The 27932-nt window shown below is 47.2% G+C and overlaps 1 protein-coding gene and 1 long non-coding RNA gene across 13 annotated transcripts; one reads left to right on the top strand and one right to left on the bottom strand.

Annotated features, from left to right (window-relative positions):
• Positions 1-816: 816 nt before the first annotated feature.
• On the bottom strand, positions 817-23024 carry obsl1b (obscurin like cytoskeletal adaptor 1b). Of its 6 annotated transcripts, XM_052081969.1 has the most exons (35): positions 22010-23024; positions 20682-20951; positions 20225-20485; positions 19836-20147; positions 19492-19758; positions 19107-19382; positions 18730-19005; positions 18247-18522; positions 17737-18012; positions 17188-17469; positions 16648-17067; positions 16471-16545; positions 14093-14380; positions 13004-13285; positions 12035-12313; positions 11637-11912; positions 11223-11498; positions 10569-10829; positions 9932-10207; positions 9582-9854; positions 9100-9375; positions 8742-9017; positions 8392-8667; positions 8052-8327; positions 7683-7952; positions 7332-7598; positions 6990-7259; positions 5869-6135; positions 4496-4762; positions 4220-4332; positions 3675-3828; positions 2585-2746; positions 2317-2421; positions 1975-2241; positions 823-1415 (listed from the first exon to the last, which is right to left on the bottom strand). In XM_052081969.1, exons 1-35 carry the CDS (start codon positions 23022-23024, stop codon positions 1138-1140), a joined length of 9741 nt encoding a protein of 3246 aa, XP_051937929.1. In that variant the 3' UTR covers positions 823-1137. The 6 variants fall into 6 exon arrangements, with proteins under 6 accessions (XP_051937932.1, XP_051937929.1, XP_051937930.1 ...); XM_052081970.1 differs by lacking the exon at positions 10569-10829 and having other exon boundaries at positions 824-1415; XM_052081971.1 differs by lacking the exon at positions 13004-13285 and having other exon boundaries at positions 824-1415.
• On the top strand, positions 17347-27616 carry LOC127611505 (uncharacterized). 7 transcript variants are annotated; one of them, XR_007965346.1, is made up of 5 exons: positions 17347-17475; positions 17908-17946; positions 18371-18528; positions 18777-23120; positions 27282-27616. It is a non-coding gene; the product is annotated as an uncharacterized LOC127611505 (long non-coding RNA). The 7 variants fall into 7 exon arrangements; XR_007965343.1 differs by having other exon boundaries at positions 18300-18528; XR_007965344.1 differs by having other exon boundaries at positions 17908-18034; positions 18300-18528.
• The last annotated feature ends 316 nt before the right edge of the window (positions 27617-27932 follow it).

Below are 27932 nucleotides of genomic sequence, written 5' to 3'. Positions count from 1 at the left end.
GAAATGCTCTTCTGTATTTTGTGAACAGTGCATTGCGGTGCCTCGTGATGAATGTTAGACTCCCAAAAAAAAAGAGTTCCTTCCACAAATGGACTGTTTGCTACGATGACTATTCTGAGTGTGGCGGCGACTTCTCTGCGTGCGTGGTTCACATTTGTTTATTTATTGAGTGACTGTTTGTTTCAGCCTCCACTTTTTCTTCTTTGTGACTTGCTTTGGCATGGAAAATGGCATGATAGGTGGCTATGCAAATAAAGAAATTGTGACAAATAAGATTACAATTTGATCGGAACGTGAAAAGTGACTGCGGGATAGCCCTCGGACGAGACAACCAACAAATTCAACCAGGTTTCCCCAAAACATGCTTTTGTCCACTATCCAAAGGATCTACTTTGCACTGCCAATTTCTTCAACCTTCCACCTCCGTTTGTCGACCAGGGCGAGGGCCGAGAACGGCTCGAGAGAGCGTGTGCCTCATCGTTTAATACTCGGCGACTCGTACGGGCTATTTTGAACACACTGATGTGTGAAACTTTAGACCAGTGGTCCCCAATGGCCGGTCCGCGGACCGGTGCCGGTCCGCACGGCATTTGGTACCGGGCCGCACAGAAAGAACTTGCCTTAATTCCGTTTTATTTCGGAATACGAAATATCTTTTATTTTGAAATATTACCGGATGCCGCTCGCTCAGCCAAAACGGTTGCCCTATTTCTAAGCCCCGCAATTGCACTTGGACCATTTCCTCGCCGGCGTCTTTTCACTGAGCGTGCACGTGACATTTCTGTGGCGTGAGCAATTAGTCTTTCTAAAACAAAATGCGTTTGGTAAATTGTTTTATTTTCAGTTGCTTGTACAATCTGAGTTAAATGCGGTGAATAAGAAATAAGCCCGACGGCCTATTGCAGAAATGGAAACAAAAACATTGAGCACCGACCCCTGAATCATTTCATAAGTGTTCTACATTACACATCAATCAAATAATGATCATCAGTATTCTCCAAAACGGAGCTTTTCTGCTCATGACTTGGCAACTAAAGCTGGGTTCAGTAAATTGGGCAGTCGTTCTGCAGTGGGTCGTGTTTTATCTGCTTTGCTCTGGTATTTAAAAACAAACAACAACGAATCAGAGAAACCGTGTCACTCACTCAAGACTGTGAGCCGAGCTGAGCTTTTGGCTTGTCCGCAAGCAAAGTCGACCACTCCGCTCATGGCCGTGGAGGTTTGCCGCAGGGTCAGCCTGTGTACGCTGCCCAGCTTCTCCAGGCGCACTTGAGGCCCGGGCAATACGGGTTCCCCGTTCAGGCTCCAGGTGGGCGGCTTGTGGACGGGGGCCGACACCTCGCATTCGAAGCGGGCTTCCCCGGGGGCCACCACTTCCGCGTCTCGCAGCTCTTTCACCATGGCAACAGGCTGAGCTGCGTTGGGAACACCAATGAGGGGGCGGGGTTTTTTTTCTCTCATTTCAATAGAGTCGGCACCGACATCTAGTGGTGAAAAACGGAACTGTTTCGCATCCATCCCTGAATCTAAATGGTCATCAATCAATCAAAACCTTTTTTTAACCAGAAAATATCAACCAATAGATTGTGAGAGGTAACTTTGAAATACATCAATACGCAAGCTTCAGAAATATTCTTCTGGGCCTTTTGTGGCCGTATAGGCAGCCGAATATCCGACGAGATTTTTTTTTTTTAGCAAAGCTACCGAAGGGCATTTTAAGCAAGGGAGAACGGCGACATTACTTTCTACTTTTGATTTTTGAAATGTTCTTTCTTTTGACATGTTGGGATCATGAAACTAATCCGTCCGGGAGGAAATGCCCCGTCGGCCCAGGCCCCCGCACCAAATGTTCAACTTTGCGCCTCTGCCCTAAAATGACCGTTGCCTGGTTACGCTGCAATTGATGATGTTACATCCATGCTGTTAGTCAAACAGAGTCGTCGATGCGACATACCGGCGACAAACGCCTCTTACCCTCCACCGTCAGTTTTGCCGAGCACGTGTACTCCCCGACCTGCATGCTGTAGGTGCCTTCGTCGTCCAGCGCCACGTGCTGGATGATCAGTTTGCGATAGCAGCCCTCGCTGCTGATCTCGAAGCGCTCGGAGGGCAGGATGACGTTGCTGCCTTTGTACCAGCGGATGCTGCAGCGCGGGTTGGACACGGTGCAGTCCAACATCACGCGGCTCTTCTCCAGCGCCGTTTTATCCTGCAGAGGCTTCACGATGCTCAGGGGAATCTCTGGAAGATCACTTTTTTGGCTTTACTTTGGCTCTTTTGATATTGGAAAAAGAAAAAAAATGGGAGCAATTTTACCTTTCACCTGCAACTTGGCAACTGAGTCCACGTGTCTCGCAACAAATCTGATCTCCCCGGAGTCCTCGGGTCGCACGTTGCACATGAGTAGAAAGTGTTTGGTCCCTGAAACGTCAAGAAGCTTGATTTTTAAACCCCGAACGCTTGTTTGAAACCAACTTGTTGATTGGGGCTGACATTGCCATAATTCCAGATAAATATGATTTGTTTATGTTCCGAATTCCCACCCCAATGTAGCATGCGCTCCATCATCAGCAGTTCCACTGACCTTCCTGTCGGGTCTTGATGGTACTGGTGGGATGTATCATCTCTCCGTTTTTGTACCATTCTCCCGGCACGTCTTCCACTGAGATCTCGCAAACGAAGACGGCGTTGTGATCTTCGTCGATGCTTAAATCCTCCAGGCCCTGGACAACCAGCAGCTCCCGTTCTGCAAACGGATATTTCCGTATCACGTCCCGTTATGCTCACGATGAACATACGATTCCCTTTTCGTCATCGACAGTCCACGTTTGCATTTCGCGGACCGGAGCAGCGCACGGTGCAGCTCGCAGTGGCACCACCGCGATTTCTGGACCGTTTGTTACTGCGGAGCGCAAGTCCCAGCAGATGGCAGCGATGAGATGGGCTGCAGTTTTGAATGCAGTTGAGCATGTTAGCTGGTCATTGGTGGGGTGTACTCAATGGAAAGCAAAGCAATTAGTAAATGGCACAACTAGCTTTGTTTCATAAACGTGCCACCTTTGCACTTGTGTTTAAATGAATACCGGCTGCAGAAATAGTTCTGTACTGTTTGTATTTGGAAAATTGCAAACTTTCTGAAGAGTTTCCACTTCAGTTCAAGTGGTGCGATGAGTCGGTGAGGTTGTCGAGATTTTCTGATGGAATGAGACTTCAGTCTCTGTGGGTTTGATTTTCTGGTTGTAGAAAGGTTTTGATTGAGGTGGATTGATACTGCCTTACTCTTTGTCCACATGAGGCACAAGAATGTTCAATAAAAGTACTTTCAACTGAATTTGGCCAAAGTACATTCCACAAAAACGATTCAGCCCGATATAAAGGACCTTGGGCCATTGGCAAAATCTGTCACCAGAAGCACAAACGTTGAAGCAGGGATTGGATTGGCCTCGGGAATTTCTTCATGTTTTTAAATGGAATTAATTGAAAACAAATTGGGGCTACACCGATTTCCAACTCGCCCCGGTGTGGCACCGTGCCCGGTCCGGCCAATGTGACACTTTATTGAGGACCTTGAACACCAAAAGCAGCCAGCCAATGTCGTGTTTGGACGGACGCAGATTGTGCTCCCAACTTTAAACCACCAAATCCCCCACACTTGTCACCGTAGACCACCCTACCATAGACCTCCACGGTGCCGCTTGTCGCCACTTGTCCCGCGTCGCAGGTGTACATGCCAGAATCACTGACGAGACATTTGCTGATCTGAAGAAATCGCTTGCTTCCGATGGCGTAAATTCGCACGTTTTTGCCCGGCTTCACCTCGCTGCCGTTCTGAGGATGGACAAAACAACAACTTCAAAAGATTGGGGGTGGGGGAGGAGTTCTACTCCTATGGCGGGGATTCAACCAATCTTCCAACTAATTGCATAAATTGGGACTCTTTCTGTAATACCGAATGACACCACAAGATGACGACAAAGCTATGGCAAATCGGAACTCCAGTCGCAGTTTTATGAACTAGTGAGCCTCATGTTGTAAGAACGATGACTCGCTTAGACACACGATGCGTATCATTTCATTGTTTGATATTTGAGGCCAAGGAGCTTTTTTTTCACGTAACTACTTGTCGTAATTGTGATTAGAGATGAGGTTACATCACTATGAACCTAATTTGACAAATTTGGGTTCCTGTCAGTCAAAAGGACTTGAGAGCAATACTCGCCTTCATCCATTTCACGTCCACATTGTGCCTCGACAGTTCGCATTCGATGGAGATGACTGAGCCCTCGGGCATTCTCTGGTCCTCTAATTTTCGGAAAATTGTCACTGGAGGTTCTGGGAAGAGACGGCAAAATCACCTGATGAAATATATGTTTGGGTTTGGGTTTGGGTGGCCTGTGACAGGAAGGAGTTTCACACCCCCGCTGCACTAAAACGGCCTCTTAGGCCAGCAGTGTAAATCCAGGCTAAAATGGTTCCTAATCTTCAAATGGCCTACCCCTGACAACAAGCCGCGCCGACGTTTTCAGCTTCTCGGCACAGAACATGAAGGCGGCCGTGTCGTCCACCGAGAGGTTGCAAATAGTCAAGCTGTGGACGTGTCCCTTGGCGCTCATGCGGAAGTGGCTCGTCGGCTTGAGCTGCTTCCCGTTTCGCCACCAGGTGCCGGCCACATTGGGATGGGACAGTTCCACCTCCAAAGAGGCCGTTTCTCTCTCCATGGTTGTCAGGTCGCTCAGGCCCTTCTTGATGGTGACTTTTCGAGCTGGAAAGATAAGACTCATTGAGACAGACGGAGCGCTATGATTGTCATCTTGTCTACTTATATTAGGTTGAAAGTTCCTTTTTTTCAGACATTGGTCTTTTTTTGGTTGTTTTGTTTTTTGGGTTTCTCATTCAGTTTATAAACGTCTTTTCAGACTTGGTCCAGAATTGGCTGGTACTGAATGAGTTTGAAAAGATTCGAGGTCAACTATTCTGAAAAACCGGGGCCTCCAAATGCCTGAAAACTCAATTTCTTTGCAAGAATGGATCCTGGAGATGGCTGAAAATGAGGTGGATTCAACATTATACATTGAAAGTGCTCTATAAATAGTTGAGTTGAGTTGATTAAAGGCAGAGGGGACACACAAAGAAAACTGACTGCAAGGAACCGCGTCCACTGTCCTTATTGCTGGCTCGGATTCTGATCTGCCTACAGCGGTCTTGATGAGAATTCGACTGATATTTTGGTCATCCGAGTACAGGGCTTTACGCAAAAGCCGACTTTGAATCTGCCAACATTTTCCATCGATTCTAACATAGAGGACCATTCCCGTGTGGGAAAAAAACCGAGTGTTTATTTTGGAGACCCGATGACAACAACCTTCGTTTTGAAGGCCAGGGTGTAAATTTAGAAGCAACGAAGGGGAGATCCAAATTCAGTGGCATTGCCAGCCGCCTGAGGGCCTGACTTTCCCCCTCCCGAGTGATGATAGAAAAGATCTCAAGTCAGTCAACGGGCAGACGTTCAGAGAATTTTTTTTCATGAATAATTGCGCAATTGCAGCTTACAGTCCAGTGTAGTCAATAAACAAGGTGAACAAAATCTTCTTCGGAAAGTATGCCAGCGGTGGCACATGCTTCCCCAAAAACTGTCGGTTTATCCAGCGGCCGTACTCTCCAACAAACTCATTCAAGGTGGCAGTCAGCTGTCAGTTGCAATACCAGCACCCCCTCTCCAACCCCTCGACGGTCCTCGCCGACTCACATTACTCACACTCAGTGACTGCTTCCACGACATGTGCGGACGGGGCGTGCGCAAGACCGGCGCGGTCGGCAACAGGTAAATAAACAACCGCGGCGGCATGGCGACAACATGCGCACACTCACGTTCCACCGTGAGCTGGCCTTGCGTGCAGTCGTGAAGGGTCTCGCAGCTGTAGCTGCCCCGGTCGGACGCGGTCACTTTGTGGATGGTCAGGCTGTGCTTGGGGCCCTGCTGGTTCAGGGTGTATTTGGCCCCGGGGTGGATCAACACCCCTTGCCTCATCCACTGAACTTCGCTGGAATCCAGGCTCACCTCCACCTCCAAGGTCGCCTCGCCGTATTCCTCAGCCGTAACCGGCGCCATCTTCTTGGTGAACCGCACCTGCTGTTCTGAAAAAGTCAAAAAAGAATGCATGACTTCCCCGAACACGATCAACTCAACTCAAGTGTATTTCTAGAGGACAATTAAATACAACCACCCCTGTGCACAGCGCAAAAAGAATTAGTATAACATTCAAGAGCTCATTTACCTTTGGATTAGTACAAACCATGGCAGGGTTTATTCCCTGGACCTGGATTTGACACCTCTAACAGATTGGAGGATTTGCATTTTGGTGGTCGATATATTTCAAGATACTGTCGTGACCGAAAGAACGAGATCCCGGATACAAGCGGCCAAAATGAGTTTTCTCCGCAGGGTGTCCGGGCTCTCCCTTAGAGATAAGGTGAGAAGCTCGGTCATCCGGGAGGCGCTCCGAGTCGAGCCGCTTCTCCTCCACATCGAGAGGAGCCAGATGAGGTGGCTTGGGCATCTGATTCGGATGCCTCCTGAACGCCTCCCCGGTGAGGTGTTCCGGGCATGTCCCACCGGGAGGAGACCACGAGGAAGACCCAGGACACGCTGGAGAGACTATGTCACCCAGCTGGCCAGGGAACGCCTCGGGATCCCCCGGGGAGAGCTGGAAGAAGTAGCTAGGGAGAAGGAAGTCTGGGCTTCTCTGCTAAAGCTGTTGCCCCCGCGACCCGGCCCTGGATAAGCGGTAGAAGATGGATGGATGGATGGATGGATGGATGGATATATTTCAAACAAGTGCTTGTATTTAGCGCGAGAACGCTTTGATCTTGATCAATTTCCACCGTTCACAATAGCAGTGCGTGCATGTGTCAAGTGGCGTGAACAGGAGATCTGCCAGTGTGGCAAATCGGTGGTTTTAGCTCAATTTGTTGAGGCACGGGACACTCACCTTGAACCTGGAGCTCCGCCTTCGATAGCAATCCCTCGGCATCGGCCGTCACTGTGCCGCGATCGGAAAGAGTGCAGTTGCGGAGACAGAGGCTGTGGCAGAGTCCATTGCTCGAAACAACGGCGCGCTCATTCGGGTCTACCGGTTTGCCGTTCAGGAGCCACACCAAATGAGCGTCCGCTGGTGAAACCACACACCGAAATACCGCGTCTTCCCGTTCGCAAACCGTGATGTTACAGAGTTCCGCTATGAACTCCACAACACGGGGGGCTGGAAGCAGAGAAAACGGTTTTCAGATGGCATTTTTCAAAAACGGTTGAATGATTTTTTACGTCGACTTACTGGTTACAGTGACCGTCGCCGAGGTTCTGTCATCTGCACTTTCGCAGGCATAATTGCCGGCGTCGTCTTCAAGAACCTCGAAGATTGTAAAACTTCGCTCTCGACCTTGCGCTCGTATCCGGTGACGTGGACATGGTGAGATCTCGAGGCCGTCTTTCAACCACTGGACGTCTCCTTTTGACTTATTGATCTCACATCGTAACGTCAGGCTGCTGCCCTTCAGCGACGCGACGTTCTCCAGCGGCCGGATGAATTTCACCTTCATTTCTGACGGTTGAAGGAACGTGGTGACGGAAATATTTCAGGTGGACGTGTGGAGCTCCTTTGAATGAGTGGGTGTCAAATTTTTACCTTTGACAAAAAGACTGAAATGCATCTCATCTGTGTTTGCATCACAGACGTAGTCTCCGGAATCTGACAGCTGCAGGGGATTAATGGTGAGCTTGTGGGTATTCCCCTCGCCGGAGATGTGAATGTTGTCCTTGTTCAGGAGTTGGCCATCTTTCAACCAGCGCACATTAGCTTTGTCTCGGCTCACGACAGCACACAGAGTGACGCTCTCGTTTTCATAGGCCAACATTTTATGAGTTGCCTTTTTATTCACAAACTGGACCGGGATCTCTGCGGTGGGACCAAGGAGAACTTTGGATTCATCTCAACGCCATACCATACGTGCTCTTCCTATTTTCACGTTTTAAAACACGCAGATTCTCATCTTACCCTGCACCTCCACGACGGTCGTCAGCTTGTCGTCGGCGGCATCGCAAACATATTTTCCAGAGTCCGACGGCTGAAGTTGAGAGACAACAATCTTCCTTGTGACGTCGTGGCAGTAAATTTTAACGCGGGTGTCCGGTTCCAGGATCTCGTCATTCCAGAGCCACCGAACGGTGGCGCTTGGCCGAGACACCTCACACTCTAAAATAAGGTCTTCTCCCGCCAGTAGTATGTGATGCTCCGGGTGACCAGAATTTCCAACGATCTTGACCGGGGGCTCTAAATGAAAAGCAATCGATGCGCTCAATGTCTTTCCGGGTCAATAACGTGATCATGGAATTACCTGCGACTGTGATATGGAAGACCATCTTATCGTCCGCTGCATCGCAAGTGTACTCTCCTGAATCCGCCGGCGAAGCGTTTAGGACCACCAATGATCGGAAAACGCCCTGCTCCTCGCAGCAGTAGCGCCCGCTATCGTCAATCGGTCGATCATTTTTGTACCAGCTGACAGACGCGTTTGGTCTGGACAGTTCACACACTAGAATGATGTCATCGGAAACCAGGAATTGCTGTTCGGTTTTCGCAGCGGGTTTCCCAATAATTTGCACGGGCAGCTCTGAAAAGCAAACGTGAAGAGACGTTGAACAGCCAAACTTAATGACTTGATGATGACTTGAAAATAAGAGCTACCTTTGACTTTAACGTGAAAATCCATCACGTCATCTTTTGCATCGCAGACATATATGCCGGCATCTTCGGAAGTCAGCGAATGAACAGTGAATTGACGCATGACACCGTCTTCCGCGACCGTGACGTTTGGGGAGTCTTCCACTTCTTCTCCGTTCCTCTTCCAGAGAACCACAGCGTTCGGTCTGGACACCTCACATTCTAGGACCAAGGATTCGCCGACTTTTTTTTCGAGTCTGTTCACGATCTTTCGGGGACGGACAAAGCGGACAGGAGGCTCTGTGGACGTATGCGATGTGATGAGACGCAGTTCAAGGCCTGTTTAACTTTACATCTTACATCGAGTCCGGACTTTCCTCACCGGCTATATTTACAAAGAAGGTCATTGAGTCATCGGTTGTGTCGCAGACGTATTCGGCGGAATCTTTGACAGTGGTCTCGGGTATAACGAGGCGTCTGTATACGCCGTCTACCTCCAGTATGAGGTTGTGACTCTCCTCTACCTCAAGTCCATCTCGGTACCAACGGACCACCGCATTTGGCCGTGAGATCTCGCAGCTCAGTACCATCCTCTCTGACACTTGCTGGCACAGTTCCATTTGGGACTGACTCGGAGATACAATCTGCACCGGAGGTTCTGTATGTTGATACAAGGAAACGCTTTGGTAAAACCACGCAAAGGAGAACAAATCATGGCACGCTGAACATTAACTTGAACCCTCTCTGACGTTCTCATTTCAAAGTCCAGATTTCACGTTATTCATTTTCCATTTGCCGATTTTGCTTACAACCAGCAGCCAAGCAAAGAATCCAATGCATGACATGCACGTTCATGGATTGTACCTGTAATGCTGAGGTTGAAGAATATGGAATCGTCGGCTGTATCACAAACATATTCTCCGGAATCCTCGACTCTGCTCATCAGAATCTTCAGTCGCCGATAAGGGCCTTGGACATCCAGTTTGATATTCTCGCTCATTTGGAGCTTTTGGCCATCTTTGTACCAGCTCACCACTCCATTTGAACGGGAGAGCTCACAGCTGAGAATAATTTCTTCGGGTACGTGACGCTCAAGGCGGACGTCTTCTTTTGGGTATACGATCATCACCGGGGGTTCTTGGAAGAAATGATCAAAAAATTTGCCGCTCTTGTTTTTTAGGCTGCATTCAGGCAAACTCAGACATTTTTCTCACCTCGAATGGTCACCTTGAACATGACAGCGTTGTCTCCTGCGCGGCAAGTGTACACGCCCGAGTCAGACAGCTGGGCTGACTGGATTGCAAGATGTCTCTTTGTGGCTTCGGCTCGCATTGTCATGTTGCTATTGGGCCGGATTTCAGCGCCGTCCTTGTACCAATGGACGACAGCGTCCGACCTCGACACCTGGCACGAGAGGCCCAGCTCCGACTTCTCCACCACGCTCTTGAAAAGTTCCTCCTCCGGGACGTCGGCAAATGTGACCGGTGGGGCTAAAGGCACAAAAAGTATGTTTTGACATAGATTTGACGCTACTCTCGGTTTCATTTCGTAACTCTCGTTCACAGCAGCCGCATGGCAGTTAAGACATGCGGAGATCAATCTTTTTTGCCGTCCACACTTTGTTTTGTTTTAAATGACCACTTCACATAAACGTTAGAAATGGAAGTTAATTACATTTGAAGCAATGTGGCAATGGCGGCACGTGAAGCGCTTCATCTTAATTGCGCCGTGCGATGAAAAGGAATTAGAAGCGTTGTGACGGATGATTTGACTTTGGCGGGTGATTAGAGGTTGTGGCATAGAATGGAACTCCACAATCACATCTTGACGAGAAAAAGCTATGCGTATCACCTTTCACCTCCGCAAAGCAATCGTTGGACTCGGGCTCATCGTCACTTTTATAACTGTACTCCCCAGAGACCGACGACACTGCAGAGTCCAGATCGGATGTCCTCGTGAGCTCTTCCGAATCGATCTTGTCAGCGGATTTGGGAAAGCGTTTGATTCCATCCTCATACAAGACAGGGCGGCCTGTGGCGTCTGAGCCCTTGCGCTGCGTTTTGTCAATATCGCCTGCTTCAAGCGCCTGTCTGGCTTTAACTTCTGGAACAGCTGAGAATAAAATCAGGGCTACAAGAGTTGCGGCGCTTTTGCCACACTCACGTTTGTCACATACATCGGATGACAGTTAAAGCGCTGTCACCTGTAATCTGGTGAGTGCGCACGCTTGAGGTTTTGGCGAGCATGCAGTCCATTGATCTGAGATTTTGTATTGGAACCAGGGTTGATGACACTGGTTAGACCAGACCAAACCAAACAACAGATCACAAAAGTGAGAGAAAAATTGAAGGACACTGCAGGTTTTTCACTCCTGGGCATGAAGCATCTTTCAACCTACCGTTATGGATACAGTCTTACAAATAGTCTCAGTCCAAATTGTTTTAGTTGCACAAAGGGAAAAAAAAAACCCCAAAAGGTTAAAGATTTGAAAGAGACGTAAATCACCTTCAACTTGCACCTTGAATTCTACGTGGTCATCTGCAGAATCACAGCTGTACACCCCACAGTGTCTGACTTGTGCAGCTTTAATGACCAAGGCTCTCAATGTGGCTTCAGATTGGATTTCAAAATCACTTTTTGGAAGCAGCTGCCCACCATCCTTGTGCCACTGGACTCGGGCACTTGGCTCTGAGACTTCGCACTGCATCTTAACTGGGCTGCCTGCCTCTACCAGTTTGTTCTTTTCTCTGTCTGGAATTGCTGCGAATCTTACAGGAGCAGCTGGTAAGTGGAAAACATTTGGAGATTGGAAAAAAAATGAGATGAGATGAGAAAAAAAAAGACAATTAGGGGGTCAATGAATTTGACACTTTTGACCTCATGATATGCTCCTCAAACTCAAACACAAAGAAATCCCACCTTGGACATCCACATGGAACGTGACAACATCTTCCGCCAGTTTACAGCCGTAGAGGCCCGAGTCCGACACTTTAGCAGAGTGAATGAGTAATTTTCTGAGGTTGCCATCTCTTTTCATATCGAGGCCAGTTTTGCAAAAGAGGTCGGCCTCATCTTTAAACCAGGAAACCTGAACAACCGGATCCGATACCTCGCACTGGAGAATGATTGGAGAACCCGCCGCAATCGTCCGGTGTTTCTCCGATTGCGCAACGGGCATAATATGTGGCAATCGGCCTAAGAGTAAAGAACAGTGTCGGTTTTGAATACGCAAACGTGGATGTACATAAAAATTCTGATGAAAATCATTTCAAGACGGGTGGCAAATCAAAAGAAGATGAAGAGAATAAATCGATCACCTTTTACATCCACTTTGAATGTGACGGCATCGCCGTCTGTTGCACATTCATACGTGCCGCTGTGTGCGGTTTGGGCCAAAGGGATGACAAGAGTTCTTCTTCGACCTTCCGTTTGAATCTCCAAATTGCTCTGTTGGTGTACTTTGAGCCCGTCCTTGTACCAGTCAACGGGCGAATCTTGAGACAGTTCACAGCTGAGGACAATGGCAGAGCCCTCTTGGACGATCTTGTTCCTGTCTGCCTCTTGAAGCTCTGAGAACTTCGTGGGGAATGCTACATCTTTAAGATATTACAAAAAAAAAAGTCTTAATACGGTGATACATGTGTTCAGTACCCCATCGACTTTAGTTGACTGATGAGGACAAATGATTGAAAGAATGATTGCAAGAAAGACGGCTCATAACCTCACTTCACATGATTTTAAAAAGAGAGTCCTCTGCCATTGTGTCAAGGTCAGAGTGTAGCCAAACACTGTACTCTCTGAACAAGCTATTTCATCGCAACAGTATTTCTATAGCAACACTGCCACCTAATGTATAGTCAGAGAACATAACAAAGTGCCTACAGACACCCATTTCACTAACGATCAATCCATGGCAGCCATAAACTCTTTGGAAATCTAAAACAAATTTAAATATTTTTTCCTTTTTCTTTTCGATTCTGTAGTAGACAATTGTTGAACCGGCTCGGAGCCGAAAACATCACAGCAAAGGAAAACTGAGAAAATAGTCAACAGGAGTCGTATTTGTAGGTGGAGGGGTTTTTGAAGATGTTGTTTCATGAATCTCTACATCTTGTTGGTGAAATTATACAGACCGCTTTAGAGAGGGTATATTCCAAGAGTAGCACACCAAATAATTTAGGGAATGGATGAACAGCTTTTTGTAAGTTGGTTGGAAATATGAACAGCCGCTGTTCCAGTTAGTTAGTTGGCAGTTCAGAACGAGCTAAGACTCGTGTAGGCATCACCTTTTACTTCCGCAGTGAACTGGACGTGGACGTCGTCATCCTTTGACTCACAATGGTTTACGCCTGAATGAGCCACCTGGGTACACGGACTGACTCGACTTTGCAAATGACCCTTTGACCGGATGCCAATTCCAGTTTCCGGTCTGAGCCTTGTTCCATCTTTGTACCACGTGACTTGTCCATTGGCGTCTGACAACTCACAATGGAGAGCAATGGGAATGCCTTCCGTGACTGACTGTTTCTGTTCAGCCTCTCTTATAGCTGACAAAGCCTGAAGTGGAACTAGAGGACGGAATGCAAAATGCAATTAGTTTTAAAAACCTAGGAGTGAAATATCTGAAAGTACAATCGTAAAAAGAAAACAAAATCCTAGTCCCGGTATCTGCATTTGCCGTCAGGAATGTGAAACAAAAATATAACGACCATAACCATGCTCGTTCTGAAAGATTGTTTTCATTGACCTCTTCCGAGGTCCAAATTATCAGTAAAGGTACCGCGTTTGGGTGGACGTATTTGTTGTTTGGATAATTGGTTAGTTATGGAAGCCGTGTTGTACAAAATCTTCAAACTAATTCAATTGTAGCAATGGTTTTGAGTTGTCAATGGCGATATATGAAAGAGCTCAGAGAGTAAGTCCTGTTTTCGGGCTTTTCACTGGCACACAATTCATGTCTTACAAGCAAAGACAAAAAGACTTTATGCACTGTATCCGATTCAATTGTGTGAACGCAAGACATTAGTACAAATTTTCGTGTTGAAAAGGATATGAAAGATGTTTGTTAGTTGGCATGCTCATTCAAGACGGGGAGCAAGCCCATATGCTTATTGCGACTTCGGGGCAGTCCATCCGGCAGAAGGGGACTACCTTTCGTTTTTGGTTCTCATGGGTAAGAATGTCATATGGTTTAAGGGTATGGTTTGGCGTTAAAAACGGAAGGGAAAACAAAGGCAGAAGGGCAAGGTCTCAGGGTGCAAAGGAAGGACCAGAAAAAGTCATTCAAGCACTTTGTCAGTTATTCCGCCCGCAAGTGATAATCAAGACAAATCATTGCATTTGTACAGTCTATCCTGACTGAAACTGCGTGTCACCTTGAACATCCGCTTGAAATGGCACGGCATCACCTGTTGCCTCACAGCTGCGAACCCCCACATCGGATGGCACCGCAAAACTCACAGCCGCTTCTCTCAGGGAACCATCCACCATCGGGTCTTGGCCGGCCTCTTTGTGTTTTTTTACTCCATCATTGTGCTGAGAGATGACCTCATTTGCAGTTGATGGCTCACACGATGGCGCTACAGGGAGCGCTACGGGTTCCTCCACTTCGGCAGACTCGATCCTCTCAGTCTGACACGGTGTTGAAATTGTTGAAGGTGGAGCTGAGGGTGTTTTGAGGTACATTGAGGGGAAAAAAAGGGATCACTATCAGTGATTCAAGAAAACAGTGGAGCAAATCAACACCATCTAGAATAAAAAAATGAAAAGGCCTTTACACGGTGTACTTCTGTTTGAGCTTTCGGCAAATTGCAGTCCAAATTTACATTGCCCGAATGTAGTATTACTTAAATGCAAATACCAAAATACCAGTAATCCCTAAAAAGCATCTGATTGCGCTCATGCCAACCATTTGAATCACCTTCAACAGCCACCTTATTTGCAGTGACATTGCTGTGAGTGCCACATGTCCTTGACGAATAGCTCTCTTCTGATTGGACACTTGTCTGCTTGAAACAGGTGGAACCTGAAAACTGCAATGACGATCTTTGTCCAGAGTCCTTTGGAGGCTCCACATTGTGGGGTTGAGCGGTCAGGACAGTTGTTTCCAGCATGGACTGATATTGTTGGGTAGTCGCGACCGGTTCTGTTTGACAGGCACCATTTGGTACAACAAATGGAGCGTGGGCAGGTGATTTCTCCTTTGGCCGGACCATTTCCAGATGTTGAGAGTCATGCAGCTCCATCGATAAACACGGTATAGTTCGAGCAGTGTCAGTCTTTGCCGAGGAGACACTCAACATCTCCTCTGATTGGGGGATATGATGCTGCATGGAATTACTGTGCTTGTCTGAAATGAGCCGTTTAGTCTGGATGCAATTAAAAAGATTATTGGTCAGGAAGTCTGAAATCTCTGCGGAATTGCAGGGATCCTCTACCCGAAATCTTGTGGACTGCATCGCCCTAAAAGGCTTCTCTGTGTGGGGGCCGCTTACAGAGTCAGAGCATCTGTCTAATTGGACCGACACAGTGTCTATTTGGTTCGTAAAGCAGCTTGACTGGGGGGCAGACGTCTTTTGGTGGTTATCGAGGTCTGCCGGCGCAGCAGTGGGCGCCGGGCCATATCGCTCTTCGAATTCAACAGATACATCCCTCAGATTAGATTCCTCTGATTCAAGATTTGAACTCGGACGGGAATTACAAACCTCTAATGGGACAGCTGTCTGCAAGGAAGTCATAAATTGTTCAGAAATCTCAGGATCTTCTGTCTTCCGTATACGGAAAATTGATTCCTCACCTTGGGATTCTGTAAAATGTCTAGTTTGAGAGCATGGCTTAAGCTTTATGATTGAGGGCTTGATTGTGTTGCAGTCGGGCAGAGATTTGACAGTCCGTTTTTTTTCCTGACCGTTTTTCTCGTTTTTGTCTTTTGTAAAAATCCCTGCAGTTACGTATTCATGAGTCGACCGGTGAGTGCTCTTGTGCGTGGAATGTGCTCTGCGTGTCAGAGAATCTTTTCTCTCGCCGCTGGAGCTGCCAGACTTGTGCTTTGAGGGAATGCCATCGGCATCTGTCGAGTTGATCTTCTCTTGTTCGGAGGCAAATCTCGGGAGTTCGGCTACAAGCAGAAACGTTTTCAGTGGTAGTCGGTCTCAACGGTTCCTCTCAAAACAGAATTTCATCGACATCATTGTGGGTTAGGATGGAGTTACGTGGTCATCCATTGCAAAGACAAACAAGATGGTCCACCGACCAGGTTTGGTCTGAAATTGAGCTCTTAAGGTTGCCCTACAAAACAACCAGACACTAAATTACAAGAAATACCTTTGTCTTTTTTTTAAGATGCACATTGCATCGCTTTCACAAGAGTTCCTTGTCATTGCAACGGGGCTGAGCTTTGGAGGATCTGGTGATATTTGATGAAACACATGGAATGAGCTAAAAGAGCCGCAAGCGGTAGGTGAAGCGCAAAGATCTCTGTTACTGTGGAAAATGGAGTGACAAACAGCACATAGGTTAGTTTTGAGCCAGTGCTCAAGTCAACTAAACACCCGCACATTGTTTTCAAGAGCACCAATTCCAGAAAACAATGCACAAGAGAGGACAAGATGGCCAAAAAAAAGCAATTCTGAAGGGCAAAAAAAATGGGCGGGTGCCTCAGATGATCGAGCTAAGAGTAAAACACCACCACTGTTAGTGGCATGTGTCGTCTGGGTTAAAAATGGATGACTGATGTTGAAATGTATGAAATCACCTTGGACATTCGCACTGATTTGGGCAGATGCATCAGAAACCTCAGCAATCTCACCACCGCGGTGACACTGCCGTGCTGTTTTGACAAAGCCAAAGAGAAAACAATGAGCGTGGTCATATCTCTCGACATGAAACAAAATACAGTAGTTGAATTATAATGGGGGTAGGGCGGGGACACCTTTTACGTCCGCATTTAACTGCGTGTCGTCAGATGTTTGGCAGTGAAAACTCTCAACAGCAGGGGTGTTGAGCGTGACTGGAAGTGGACAGACTTGGATGTCGCTCTCAGGTTCAACAAGAGTTTCTGTTTTTGGAAGTAGACATGCTTGGATGCTGCTTTCAGGTTCAACAAGAGTTTCCATTTTTGGAAGTGAACAGGCTTGGCTGCTGCGTTCAGGTTTAACAAGAGTTTCTGTTTGAATACAGTTGAGTTGAATTGAGTTGAGTTGAGTTTCCATTTCTGGGTAGAATGGAGTTCCGTCTTTGTACCAACAAGCTTTGGCAACGGGGTCTGAAATTTCAAATTGTTGCACAATCGGGCAGCATTCTTTAGCAGATCTGGCCCTCGCAACATCTGGACCACGTCTTTCAGCCGGCACTACGGACAGTCATTGAGGATTGAAGTATTAGAACAAGCGTTTTGAGTAAAAGACGTATATTGGCTTTTGCACACAAACCAGAAACATCAGTCGAAAACACCGATTACAGATGTAATCACCTTGAGTTTTGACAACTAACGGAGCAACATCATCCGCCGTTGCACAGTAGTATGCTCCAGAGTTTGATGGATGACTTGGTCCAATGACAAGTGTCTTCTTGATGGCTTCCATGACAAACTCTTGTTCTGAAGTTGATACGGTGGCTTTCGCCTTCTGCAGTGACGCCTCGGCCTGGCGTGGGCCATAAATCCCGGTGTCTGAAATTTGACGTGGCTGTTCCAAGGAGCAGGCGTCCTCAAGTGATTGATTCTCCGCCAACTTCGGCGAGGCTGACAACGGCGCTAAAGGTCATGACTCAAATCATAATTGTGGCAAAACTGCATTTCCATACTCTGATTGAGAGAAGGGGTTAAAATGTTCACCTTTCCCTAAACGTTTATACGTTTGATCAAGGAGAAAGTCAAATAGACAAGCATTTGTAATGTTTGCGAACAGAGATTAATTTGATAACGATTCAAGAAACTGTTATAAGACCATCAAAACACCATTTGACTCGAGTGACAAATAGAATGTCAGTTAGTTGCTTGAGTCGATCAATGCATAATCACCTCTCATACCCACAGTGAAGCGGACTGTCCCATCTGATGTTTGGCAGTGGTACTGGCCCTCCTGCACAGGCTCAGCAGAAGGGACAACGAGTCTCCTCAAAGTGCCGTTGCTCTGTATGTCCTGCTCTTTGTGCGGAAAGAGCTTCATGCCATCTTTATACCACTGTGCAGGCAACACGGAGTCTGCCACCTCACATTCCAGCACCAAAGGTTCGCCCATTTCAAAGGACTTGGCTCTCTTAACGTCAAGGTGATCGACGGGCTTCACCGGCTTAGCTAGCATTGGAAATTCAGAAAGGTGAATGAATACCCTCAAAAATTATCACTTGGAATTTTCAATTGCTTTGGAAACATTGGTTTCATTGCGGACCACGGTTACAGTAAAATGAAAGTCTGAAATTATCATCCAAACTACATCAAGTTGAAGCGGAGGTTATCAATAGCATCTTCAAGAGATGCAAAGTATTTTTTTGGGGGGGGTGAGGTGGCGCAGAACACAAATGAAGTCACCTTTTATCTCAACTTGAAAGTCCAGCGTGTCATCCTTTGTTCTACATTGATAGACACCTGAGTGGTGCATCTCTGCGTCCCGAACAACCAAAGTCCTTGTGGTTCCATCCAACTGCATTTCCAGCTCTGAGGTCGAAACGAGCCGGGTTCCATCCTTGTACCAGTAAACAGGGGCTTCCGGATCAGAAACCACACACCGTAGTACAACGGGGCCCCCGACTTCAATCAATTGGGTCCTCATTTCTTCAGGGAGCGGACAGAACGTCACCGGTGGAGCTACAGGTACAGTTTAACAGCTAATGTCAAAATTAAGACAACTCTGAAGGTCTGTTATCCATAAGTTGAGTCTGATAATTGACAGGGCAGCCACTTATATCATCTAATCAAGTCAAAGAAATGGTCAGAGTGGAGAAACAGCTCACGCGTAATAGTTGCGTTGCTTTGCATACAATTACATTTCCACGTTGCAAAGTCACAAATCACCTTTGATGTTCACATTGAACGTGACGGTGTCACCCTTTGTCTTGCAGCAGTACAACCCTGAGTGGTAAAAGTCGGCCGAAGGGATGATCAACTTCCTCACCAGTCCATCTGCTTGAATATTTACTCCATTGTGAGGAAAGAGCTTTGAGCCGTCTTTGTACCAGTGCACCTGGGCATTGTGCTCTGACAGCTCGCAGCGTAAAAGAATTTGGGAGCCTGCGTGGATGGTTTTGTTCCTCGCTGCTTCGGGAATCGCTGAAAATCTCACAGATGGGGCTACGGACATTTGAATATACGCCATTCATAAAATGTAGAAAAAGAGGTCATCCAGCAAAAGTTTTGCAAGACGACCGCTTGATAAAGAGGAACTCACTTACCCTCGACTTCTACATTGAACCTGATGACATCGTCAATGGCGTCGCAGCAATACACTCCTGAATGTGAGAACTCTGCTGATTGGATGACGATCCTCCTCATGGTACCCTCTGACTGGATGTGAAGACCCTCTGTTGTCTGTAATTCCACCCCGTTCTTGTACCAGTGTACCGGAGCGGCGGGGTCTGAGATCTCACAATACAGGACAATGGGGTTCCCAATTTCGACAAATTTGTTTCGATCCATTTCTGACAGCAATGAAAACTTGGCCAGAGGCGCTGTTGATTGGAAGGAAAAATCCATGCCCGTTCGTTATGAAAATGGTCTGCATTTTTGTCCAGTCCATCCGAGATGGAGGACATTTTGAGCCGCTTGAGACGCACTCACCTTGAATGTACAAGGCAGCTGAATCCCGAATGCCGTATGCAATAAAAGTTATTTCGGCTCCATTTTCGGTGTCTCGAACCCCTTGGATCCGAAGAGACTGGTGTGTCCTCGAGCGGCGCATGGAAAAACGCTCATCGTCCTGAAGCTGCGTTCCATTTAAGAACCACGAGCCGATGACCGATGCGGATAGTTCAATGGTGAAGATTGCATCTTGTCCTTCTGGAACCAGTGCATCCTGTAAGGGGGTTTGTATCCTGGCTACCGGAACTGGAGGGGTAAAATAAACAGGCGTTACATCAGAAATGATCAACCGTGACATGAATCCATTGATGAACTCAACTCACCCAGATGCACTGCTCGAGGGAACTCCACATTGTTGCTTTTTCCATATTTGTTGACGCTACAAATACGGAACCGATAATCGGCCTCACAAGGCACGCTATCGCCTAGGATCTCCACCGAGGTAGCCGAGTCGGTGGTCAGGCACTGTAACCACTCTTGTGAACCCGTACCCACTTCCTGTCGCTCCAGTACATAACCGGATGGAGGGTTCTTGCGCGAGTCCTGCGCTGGAGTCCATGAGAGAAGTGCCGCATTTGCCCGCTCTGTGTTGATCTGCACACCCACTGGGACACTCGGAGGACAATGTCTGGCCGCTGAAAGATTTATGACAGAAATGATGATTGACAATCCTTTCTTTTGTGTCGTGACACTGTCATTGACCGGACCCTACCCTTGACTCTGAGCTGAGAGGAAGTCTTGGATCGCCCCACAAAGAAGGTCACAAAGCCAGAGTCTTGGGGCATCGTGTTGACAAAAACTAGAATATGAGTCTGACCAAAAGACTTCAAGATGGTCTGATGCGTTTCACGCAGCTCCACGCCATCTTTATACCAGTGTATGTCCATCTCTTCTTTCTCCACTTCAACGCAAAAGGCAGCATTTTCACCTTCCAAAACATCCACTTTCCTTGGAAGCTTTCGCATAATTGGACCTAGAGAGACATAGTGTGATGAAAACGCACGTCAGATCTAATGACAACACGACAATCAAACAAACAAACATTCCTGCGGTGAGGAGGAAATGCAAGACCCAGAGACCAAATTGAAGCCGAACCACAACGGATTGCAAGCAACAATGATTACCTGCCGTTATTTTGTGCTTCTCCATGCCAACCGATTGCGGCTTACCTTTCACTGCCACCTCAGCGATGCTTCGTCCGCCATCTGGCATTTCGCACAGGTAAATCCCGTCATCATCAACACCGATGTCACGGATTGTAAGCCTGCGCTTTGTTCCCCACTCCTCCATTCCATATTTGGCTCCTGGTTGTAGTCGTCGATCCTCCAGGTACCATGTGATTGGGACAGAGTCCTCTGGGACTTCACACTCAAGAACAGCTAAGTCCCTTTCCCATACCTCCAGATCGATGAGCGGCTGCTTGAACCGCACAGGTGGCTCTGGCACCAGAAAAAAAAAGTGGGTACGGCGTTGTGCGAACACAAAAAGAGCAACATTATCAGACTCATTTTGATGAGGAAACTGGAAGGTCATCGCCACATTGTGCTGGATGGGAAATAAACCAAACAATGTGGACAGCAGGTTATTTTTAAGCGGTTCGGAATTAAGCTGAATGCTACTAGTAACCACTCGTGTCATGGAGAAGATTCTTTAAAATACCGTACATTACAGTGTGTGCTTTTCGACTGTTTGGAACTCCACATGAGAAACATGATCCCTCGTCGCATGGTGATCACACGTTTCCTCCCTTGGTGCCTCCTCACAAGCTTCGGAAGTGACTTTGCAGACATGATACCACTGTTAGAATTTACCTCCTGATCTCAGCGTACCTTCTTGGACCTATGTCCCTGACATTGCTCGAGCATCAAATGGCGGGAAATCCTATCCAAGGACACACGACACCACCCCTTCCCCCAAGCGCCACCCCAAACACACATGCACTCACGCACTCCTCCACTACTGAAATTGTCACAGACTGACAGTCGGTAGACTCGAGTTGTATGGCTCGACTTTCTGTCCAACGCTGTGCAAACGTGCATCCCGCCTTTATGCTACGATACGGACTGTGAAAGCCACTTCAAGAACCAAAAGGAGAAGGGTAATATGCCAGGTTTGCAACTCAAAGATGAGAGACATAAGTACTACACCGAATCTACTCTCAGGCCACCTGTCACTTGACAATCAACTAAAACATGTGAGCTGCGTCCACTGGACGGTTGAGCTAACCAGGAACTCGTCAGACTAAGCGTCATGTCGGTTATGTGTTCTCCTAAGAAGACAAAGTAACACGGAAAGGGTTTTGAAAAATGAAACCAAAGACTACATCGCTGTCAATGTTGTGAGCGATCAAGACGGTAAGTATGACTTGGCTAGGCCAGGTCATGAAATAACTTGACTCGCTTGAGTTCTGCCATAGTCACTTGGAACCCGCGTGAAAGGTTGAGACTGACTCGTGACTCTGACATAAGCGAGAGACTCCTCATTCCGACGAACTTACCCTTGACTGAGAGGTGGACAGCACTGAGGGTTTGGCCCGCCGTATTTGATGCGGCGCACACGTAGACACCGTTATCCTTCTGCTTGCAGTACAAAACCTTGAGCGTAAAGTATCCTTCTCGATCCTCGTACAGCAAATATCGCCTTCCAGACAGTATCAGTCTTCCGTCTTTTCTCCAAATGATTTCCGGTTTGGGTTTTCCTGTCACAAAGCATCTGAATTTTGCGTGCTTCCCCTCCGTCACCGCAAACATTTTCACTCTCGTCGACTTGGTCGTCATCTGGTCTTTGTGCTGATTGGGCATCTGCCTGCTGATCCTCTGTTTGCCTTGGTGACTTTTTCTGTTCCCGTTGTTGTAGCCGTTGCGGTTTGCGTCATCCTCGTGCCCGGGGCCCGCGTCGACGAGCAACACGGCTCCCGCCAGCGCTTCCCCAAACTCGTTCCTCGCCTTGCAGGTGTACACGCCGCCGTCCGGTGCGCGAGTCTTAAAAATCTTCAGCTGGAACCATCCGCCGTCCTGGTAACTCACGCTGAAGTGAGTGCTTTCGAATATTTCGCTGAGCTTTTTGCCATCCTTTTCCCAGGTCACCTCTGGTCGTGGACTTCCCCAGAGCTTACAGGAGAAGACAGCGTCATCTCCGCGACCGGCTCGGGTGGATAGAGGTTTGATCAGGAATCGCGGTTTGTTCTCCTCTCTTAACTCGAGCTCTTGCCCCTCGCCTTCGACCTTCAGTGTGGCCGCTGCGTACGTTTCGCCGATGCTGTTCTTTGCTTTGCACATATACTGACCGCTGTCCTCCATGGTCACGGCGCTTATGATCAGATTGTAAACGTTGCCATCCTCAAAGACGCGGTATCGTCCCTGTGGGTCAATCTTCTCATTGTTCCTCTCCCATATGACTGCCGGTCTTGGATCTCCGCCGATCTGACACTTCAGCACTGCGTCAGTCCCGCTCTGTACACCGACAGGCCTGGGATAGGCCAGGAAGCGCGGCGCGCCACCAAATACGTCCATCTTTGCCCCTGTCAGCCGAGCTTCTCCTCCGGCAGTTGGAGAGGGCCTAACTTGACAGTTATTCACACGGGCCTGTGCAGTCCTAATTTTTCAAAGGTAATTTCTTGAAAGGAAACAAAAGATAGATATCAAATGGGACAATTTAACAGGAAAATAATGCTCCCTGATTTCTTAAAATGGATAACATTTCAAAGAGACACATGGAAAATTAAATTTGAAATGGCCTCTGTTCAAGTAGTTGCATCGTTGGAGTGCTACCTGCCCATTCAGAGTGATATGAAACGACCAGATATATCTGCCTATTTCTGTAATGTGCTGTCCTAAATACATGCAATAATCTTTCATGACATTTGGGAGGTGGGGGCGGGGGTTCTGTGTGCATTTGTAAAGGAGGGGTTTTTGGGGTCGGGGGGTTCTGATTCTTTCGGTTACACTGAAAAAAACGTTGCATTGAATGTTCTCACTCTTATTTCGTCAAGCGGTTGCATGAAATGAAATCATCTGGATCCAGATGCCCCCCTATATTCACCCCCAACATATCAGTCAAACCCCGGAAGAGAAAAAAAAATCCTATCGCCGTGCCTGAAGTTCCGTCCTCTCGTGGAAGACCATTTAATTATTCTGCCTGTCCCTATATGTTGGTGGCATAAAAAGATGAACAAAGTTAGTTTCTTGAGAATACATGCTCTCATTCCTGAATCCGAAATGGAAAAAATGTGAAATTGGTTGGGGAAGTCACTGGTATCTACGGAATGCTTGAACGTACGGTTAAAATTAGTTTTACAAGACAACAACTTCTACTGCTCCGCCGCGAAATGCATGCTTGAGCACAAGCGGATGGCATGACCATTAGGGTTAATTAAATTAGAGCTGTCTGCATGACAGAAAAAACACGAGCCGGCAGCGTGATTGGCGGGTTGCTGGGGGTGGGCAGCCTGGTCCTACTGCAAAGGCAGCCACAACACGCAGCGAGTACAGCTGGTGCTGTATTTCACTGGGAAAGTGCTTAATATAGTTCAACCTAATATAGCTCAACCTAAGTAAAGAGCTGCAAGAGAGAGAGAGAGAAAGTGTGTCCATGTGTGTGTGCGTGTGTGTTTGTCAGATATCGCAAAGAAGCTTCTGAAACACGCAGGCTCACACAAACACGTGGAGCCTTTTGCAGTGTGCCCACCCAAGAGACCTCATAATCAAAATATGCCAGGCCTCCGTCAGAGCCTTCATTGTCGACATGGTTAGGAAATTCCACGGGTACATGGTTTGAATTGCTGTTATGATCATTCGGATCGGAGCAGCAGGCACACTTTTTTGCTAGTGCGTGTCTCATGGTTGAAGGTTAGCATATTTTAGGGGTCCTCAACAGGTGGTTTGCCAACCTCACTCAGTAGTACCTGAAATTCAGTAGGCAACCATGAAAGGATCATCATAAAAGTCGGAAGGGCTCATGACCGAATTGCGCACCGTGCGGTCCCACTAGGTTAGCTTAGCTTGCGTGTGAATTTTGGGTATATTACCACCACAGCTATGGATCCCCTGAATAGAACTAAAAACATGTACAGGTCGAGGAAATGTAATCTATTGCGATTTAGTTGATCTCCTGGTGTAATAGTTTTGGAGTTGACATTATGGTTAGTTTTTATTTTGTTTTGACATTTGTTTTTAAATTCAGTCATTTAATTCTAATTTGTTTCGAGAGTTTTTATGAGATTCAAAATTTTAGTTTGGTTTTATCCGGTTTGGGTTTAGTTTTAGTTTTTTTTTTCATATAAAAGGAGTATGTGTCCAATGCAAGATAAAAAAATTGGTAGAAATAATAACGGTAATGATGTACAGTACAGAATGCCCTTGCTTGCCCCCACCCACACACACACACACACACACAATTGCCTTCAAAGCAGTTACTATGTTGGCCTATATTTTCAATGCCCTGACTAATGTAAACTTGAAGTAAAACTTAAAAGTTAGCTTTGGAGACTCGATCTCTCGAACGCAATGTCACGGTTTGCACTTTACATGGGAAGTGTCATGAATATTCCCATCGGTGGTTGAAAGGGAGCAGATTAACCCCTGTGTTTACATATCTGTAAACGAAATGACTCCGGGCCCCGGTGACTCTGTGCCGTGCACCCCTCAGACGACCTACCTCGCTTCAGTCGCCAGTGATGACCGTCAACATACATTCCACAGTCGCGACCAGTCTTTGAGTCTAGAAGCAGTAGCGCGGGTCTCGTGAAGGCAACGTCCCGAGTCCGCTTCAAATTCATGTTTTCCGCAAAACTCGGGCCGTTCTATTCCGGTACATGTTCGAAGCTTTCCATTTGGTTCAACCCCACTTCAGGCTCCTCGGTGGTCTCGGATTCAAAACGGTCTCCCCCCACCCCTGGCCCCGATCTCTGCGGCGTTCAGCCCTTGGACACCCCAAGTGCCATTGTTCGCGGAATACCGTTAAATGCTTTTGCAGCTGCTGCTGTCCCCTAAAAGTACTGGCAGCTTCGATGACAGCAAGGGGAGATAAGTACGGCACTTCCATTCACTTGCCAGCAGGGGCTAAAGATAGCGTGAGTTATCAGTACACGGAAGACTACTTAGCTTACGTGAGGCTTTGCATTAAAAATACATAAGAAGAACCTTCCGGTAGTTTACTTCAATCTGTACTAGTTTCAAGTTGCCAATTTGTTAGCATACAAGTAAGTGACAGTATAACCGCAAGCTAACCAGTATGTATTCATCAGTCTGAATAGGAAAACATCAGCAGTAAATGACGGAAACTTTGTGAGAGCCGTGCAAATAAACCTCCAAACGTCAGGAAACACCTTCCAGAGGAAAGGAGGGAAAGTATCCAAATTTGACTGAATGAACCGAAAGTAAAGAAGCTTCAACCAAAAAATGCAAACAACTCTCTGAGCAACTGTGATTTTTTTTTTCATTAAATCTTGTGTCATATCCATCTGTTGATGTCTATGGAAAATGTTTTCAGGCAAAAATAAAGGAATTTGTTCTTGCTTATTTTTCTCGCAGGGGCGGGAAGGGGTTGAGGTGTCACTGTACACTCCTTGCGGTATGGGGACTTGTTATTTTCTTAAGCTGAAATCAAACACTAGGTGAGAAGCTGGGTCATCCGGGAGGGGCTCATAGTAGAGCCGCTTCTCCACATCGAGAGGAGCCAGATGAGGTGGCTCGGGCATCTAATTAGGATGCCTCCTGGACGCCTCCCTTGTGTGGTGTTCCGGGCATGTCCCACTGGCAGGAGAGCCCGAGGATGACCCAGGACACGCTGGAGAGACTATGTCACCCAGCTGGCATGGGAACGCCTCGGGATCCGCCAGGAAGAGCTCAAAGAAGTGGCTGGGGAGAGGGAAGTCTGGGCTTCCCTCCTAAAGCTGCTGCCCCTGCGACCCGACCCCAGATAAGCGGTGGAAAATGGATGGATGGATGGATGAAATCAAACACCAAAATGTGTTTTAAGTCCTCCACCCGCAAAACCCCAATCAGTGCCGCGTATTACATGTTGCTGGCGTTCCAAATTGCCTCGCCCGCTGGCCCACTCATGGGAGCGAGGCTGTTTTGTGGCTGTTGTTGGCCGACGACTCCCTTCAGCTGTTTCGTGGCTCCACACAACCTCCTGCCTGATTTCAGCTGTTGGAAGTAATCTGAGATAACTCAGAGACATGCAGCCGGTTATGAAATCCTTTGCGCTAGAGGAGAAATATCAAGGTTCGTTAAACATGAATGCGCTACGATATTTTCTTGTCCTCACCAAGGGGTCAGTTTTGAATATGTTATTTTTTATGCTACCCTCTGAATTCCAATGAAAGGCTTTGGTTGACCGCGACTAAATAGTTTTCGGAAAGTTTGTTGGGATTCAGCTGTTTTTCTCATGGTGTCGGTGGACAAATCATTTCAGAGTGTCCATGGAAGCATGGAGAACACGCTTAAATTCCACAGATTCAAACCACCAACCTCAAAGATGAGCATAATTCACACATGAACCTGCTAAATGTTGCAGTTTGCAAAAGTGTGACTTCTCCAGCCCCTCTAGAGACTTTTTTCATTACAATACTATATAAGAAAAGACAGTGACGCACCAAGAAATGCAGCGCGCGTGCTAGAATTTCAGCCGTCCATCACAGTCTAAATGGACTGCGAATAATTTTGCCAACCCCTAAGCAAGAGTTCACAGACCTCCAAGGGCTGCGGTGACCTCCGTTTGAGAAGCTCCACCCGACTCTCTGTCGTGTGCCGCTTTGCCTTTTCCAGACATTTTTACCTTTGCCTCACTGGAATGTGAGCCAAGAAGTCAATCGCAGGGACCCAGACGTGTCCAGACCTGGCAGACAACCGCAACGTTGAAGCGATCGTGCTGCAGGATAGAATCCATCCAGGCAAATGAATCCCAAGCAAGCTGTATGGACGTGTCTCTTGATGAATTTTAAAAAGCCTGTCTAAATGTGCATCCCCCCCACCCCCCATCTTTGTGTTTCTTCTGTCAATTGATGCCGAGGAGGTCTTTTCATCATCTGTTCTTGTGTTTTCAGTTTCCATTCATTTGTTCTATTTTGTTTGAAACGTGTTATTTCCGGGTCTCCGTCGATTCCATATGGAAAAGTAAATTAGGCACCACAAGGTTCGCCCCCTGCCCTCTCCCCACCTTCCCTCAACTGATCTGATATTGAAAATAATAGCAACACTACCATCTCGTGGCCATTTAGTGTAAGTGCATCGTGATAAAAAGACTAAATCTGAGAATTAGCTTACACTAAATGGCCACCAGAGGGTATTGTTGCTATTATTTTCAATATCAGATCAGTGCAGCATGAAAAAAACGACAAAATCTGAGCATTAACTTTGTGTGTTTTGTTGTACGTTCCTTGTTCAATGAGACTTGAACAGTTTGTTTTATGTGTATCA

This window comes from Hippocampus zosterae, chromosome 12 (assembly GCF_025434085.1).
Source record: "Hippocampus zosterae strain Florida chromosome 12, ASM2543408v3, whole genome shotgun sequence".
Classification (NCBI taxonomy): domain Eukaryota; kingdom Metazoa; phylum Chordata; class Actinopteri; order Syngnathiformes; family Syngnathidae; genus Hippocampus; species Hippocampus zosterae.
The sequence above is the reverse complement of the archived record's forward strand: the minus strand, read 5'-3'. Positions and strand labels throughout refer to the sequence as shown.

Excerpts from the sequence above, each read along its gene's own strand:
- obsl1b (XM_052081969.1), bottom strand. The coding sequence starts at position 23,024 with ATGGACGTATTTGGTGGCGCGCCGCGCTTCCTGGCCTATCCCAGGCCT. Across the intron at positions 18,013-18,246 it reads CTTTCAAGTTGAGATAAAAG|CTAAGCCGGTGAAGCCCGTC; the intron begins GTGACTTCATTT and ends TTCCAATGCTAG. Across the intron at positions 9,376-9,581 it reads CTTCAACCTCAGCATTACAG|AACCTCCGGTGCAGATTGTA; the intron begins GTACAATCCATG and ends ATCAACATACAG.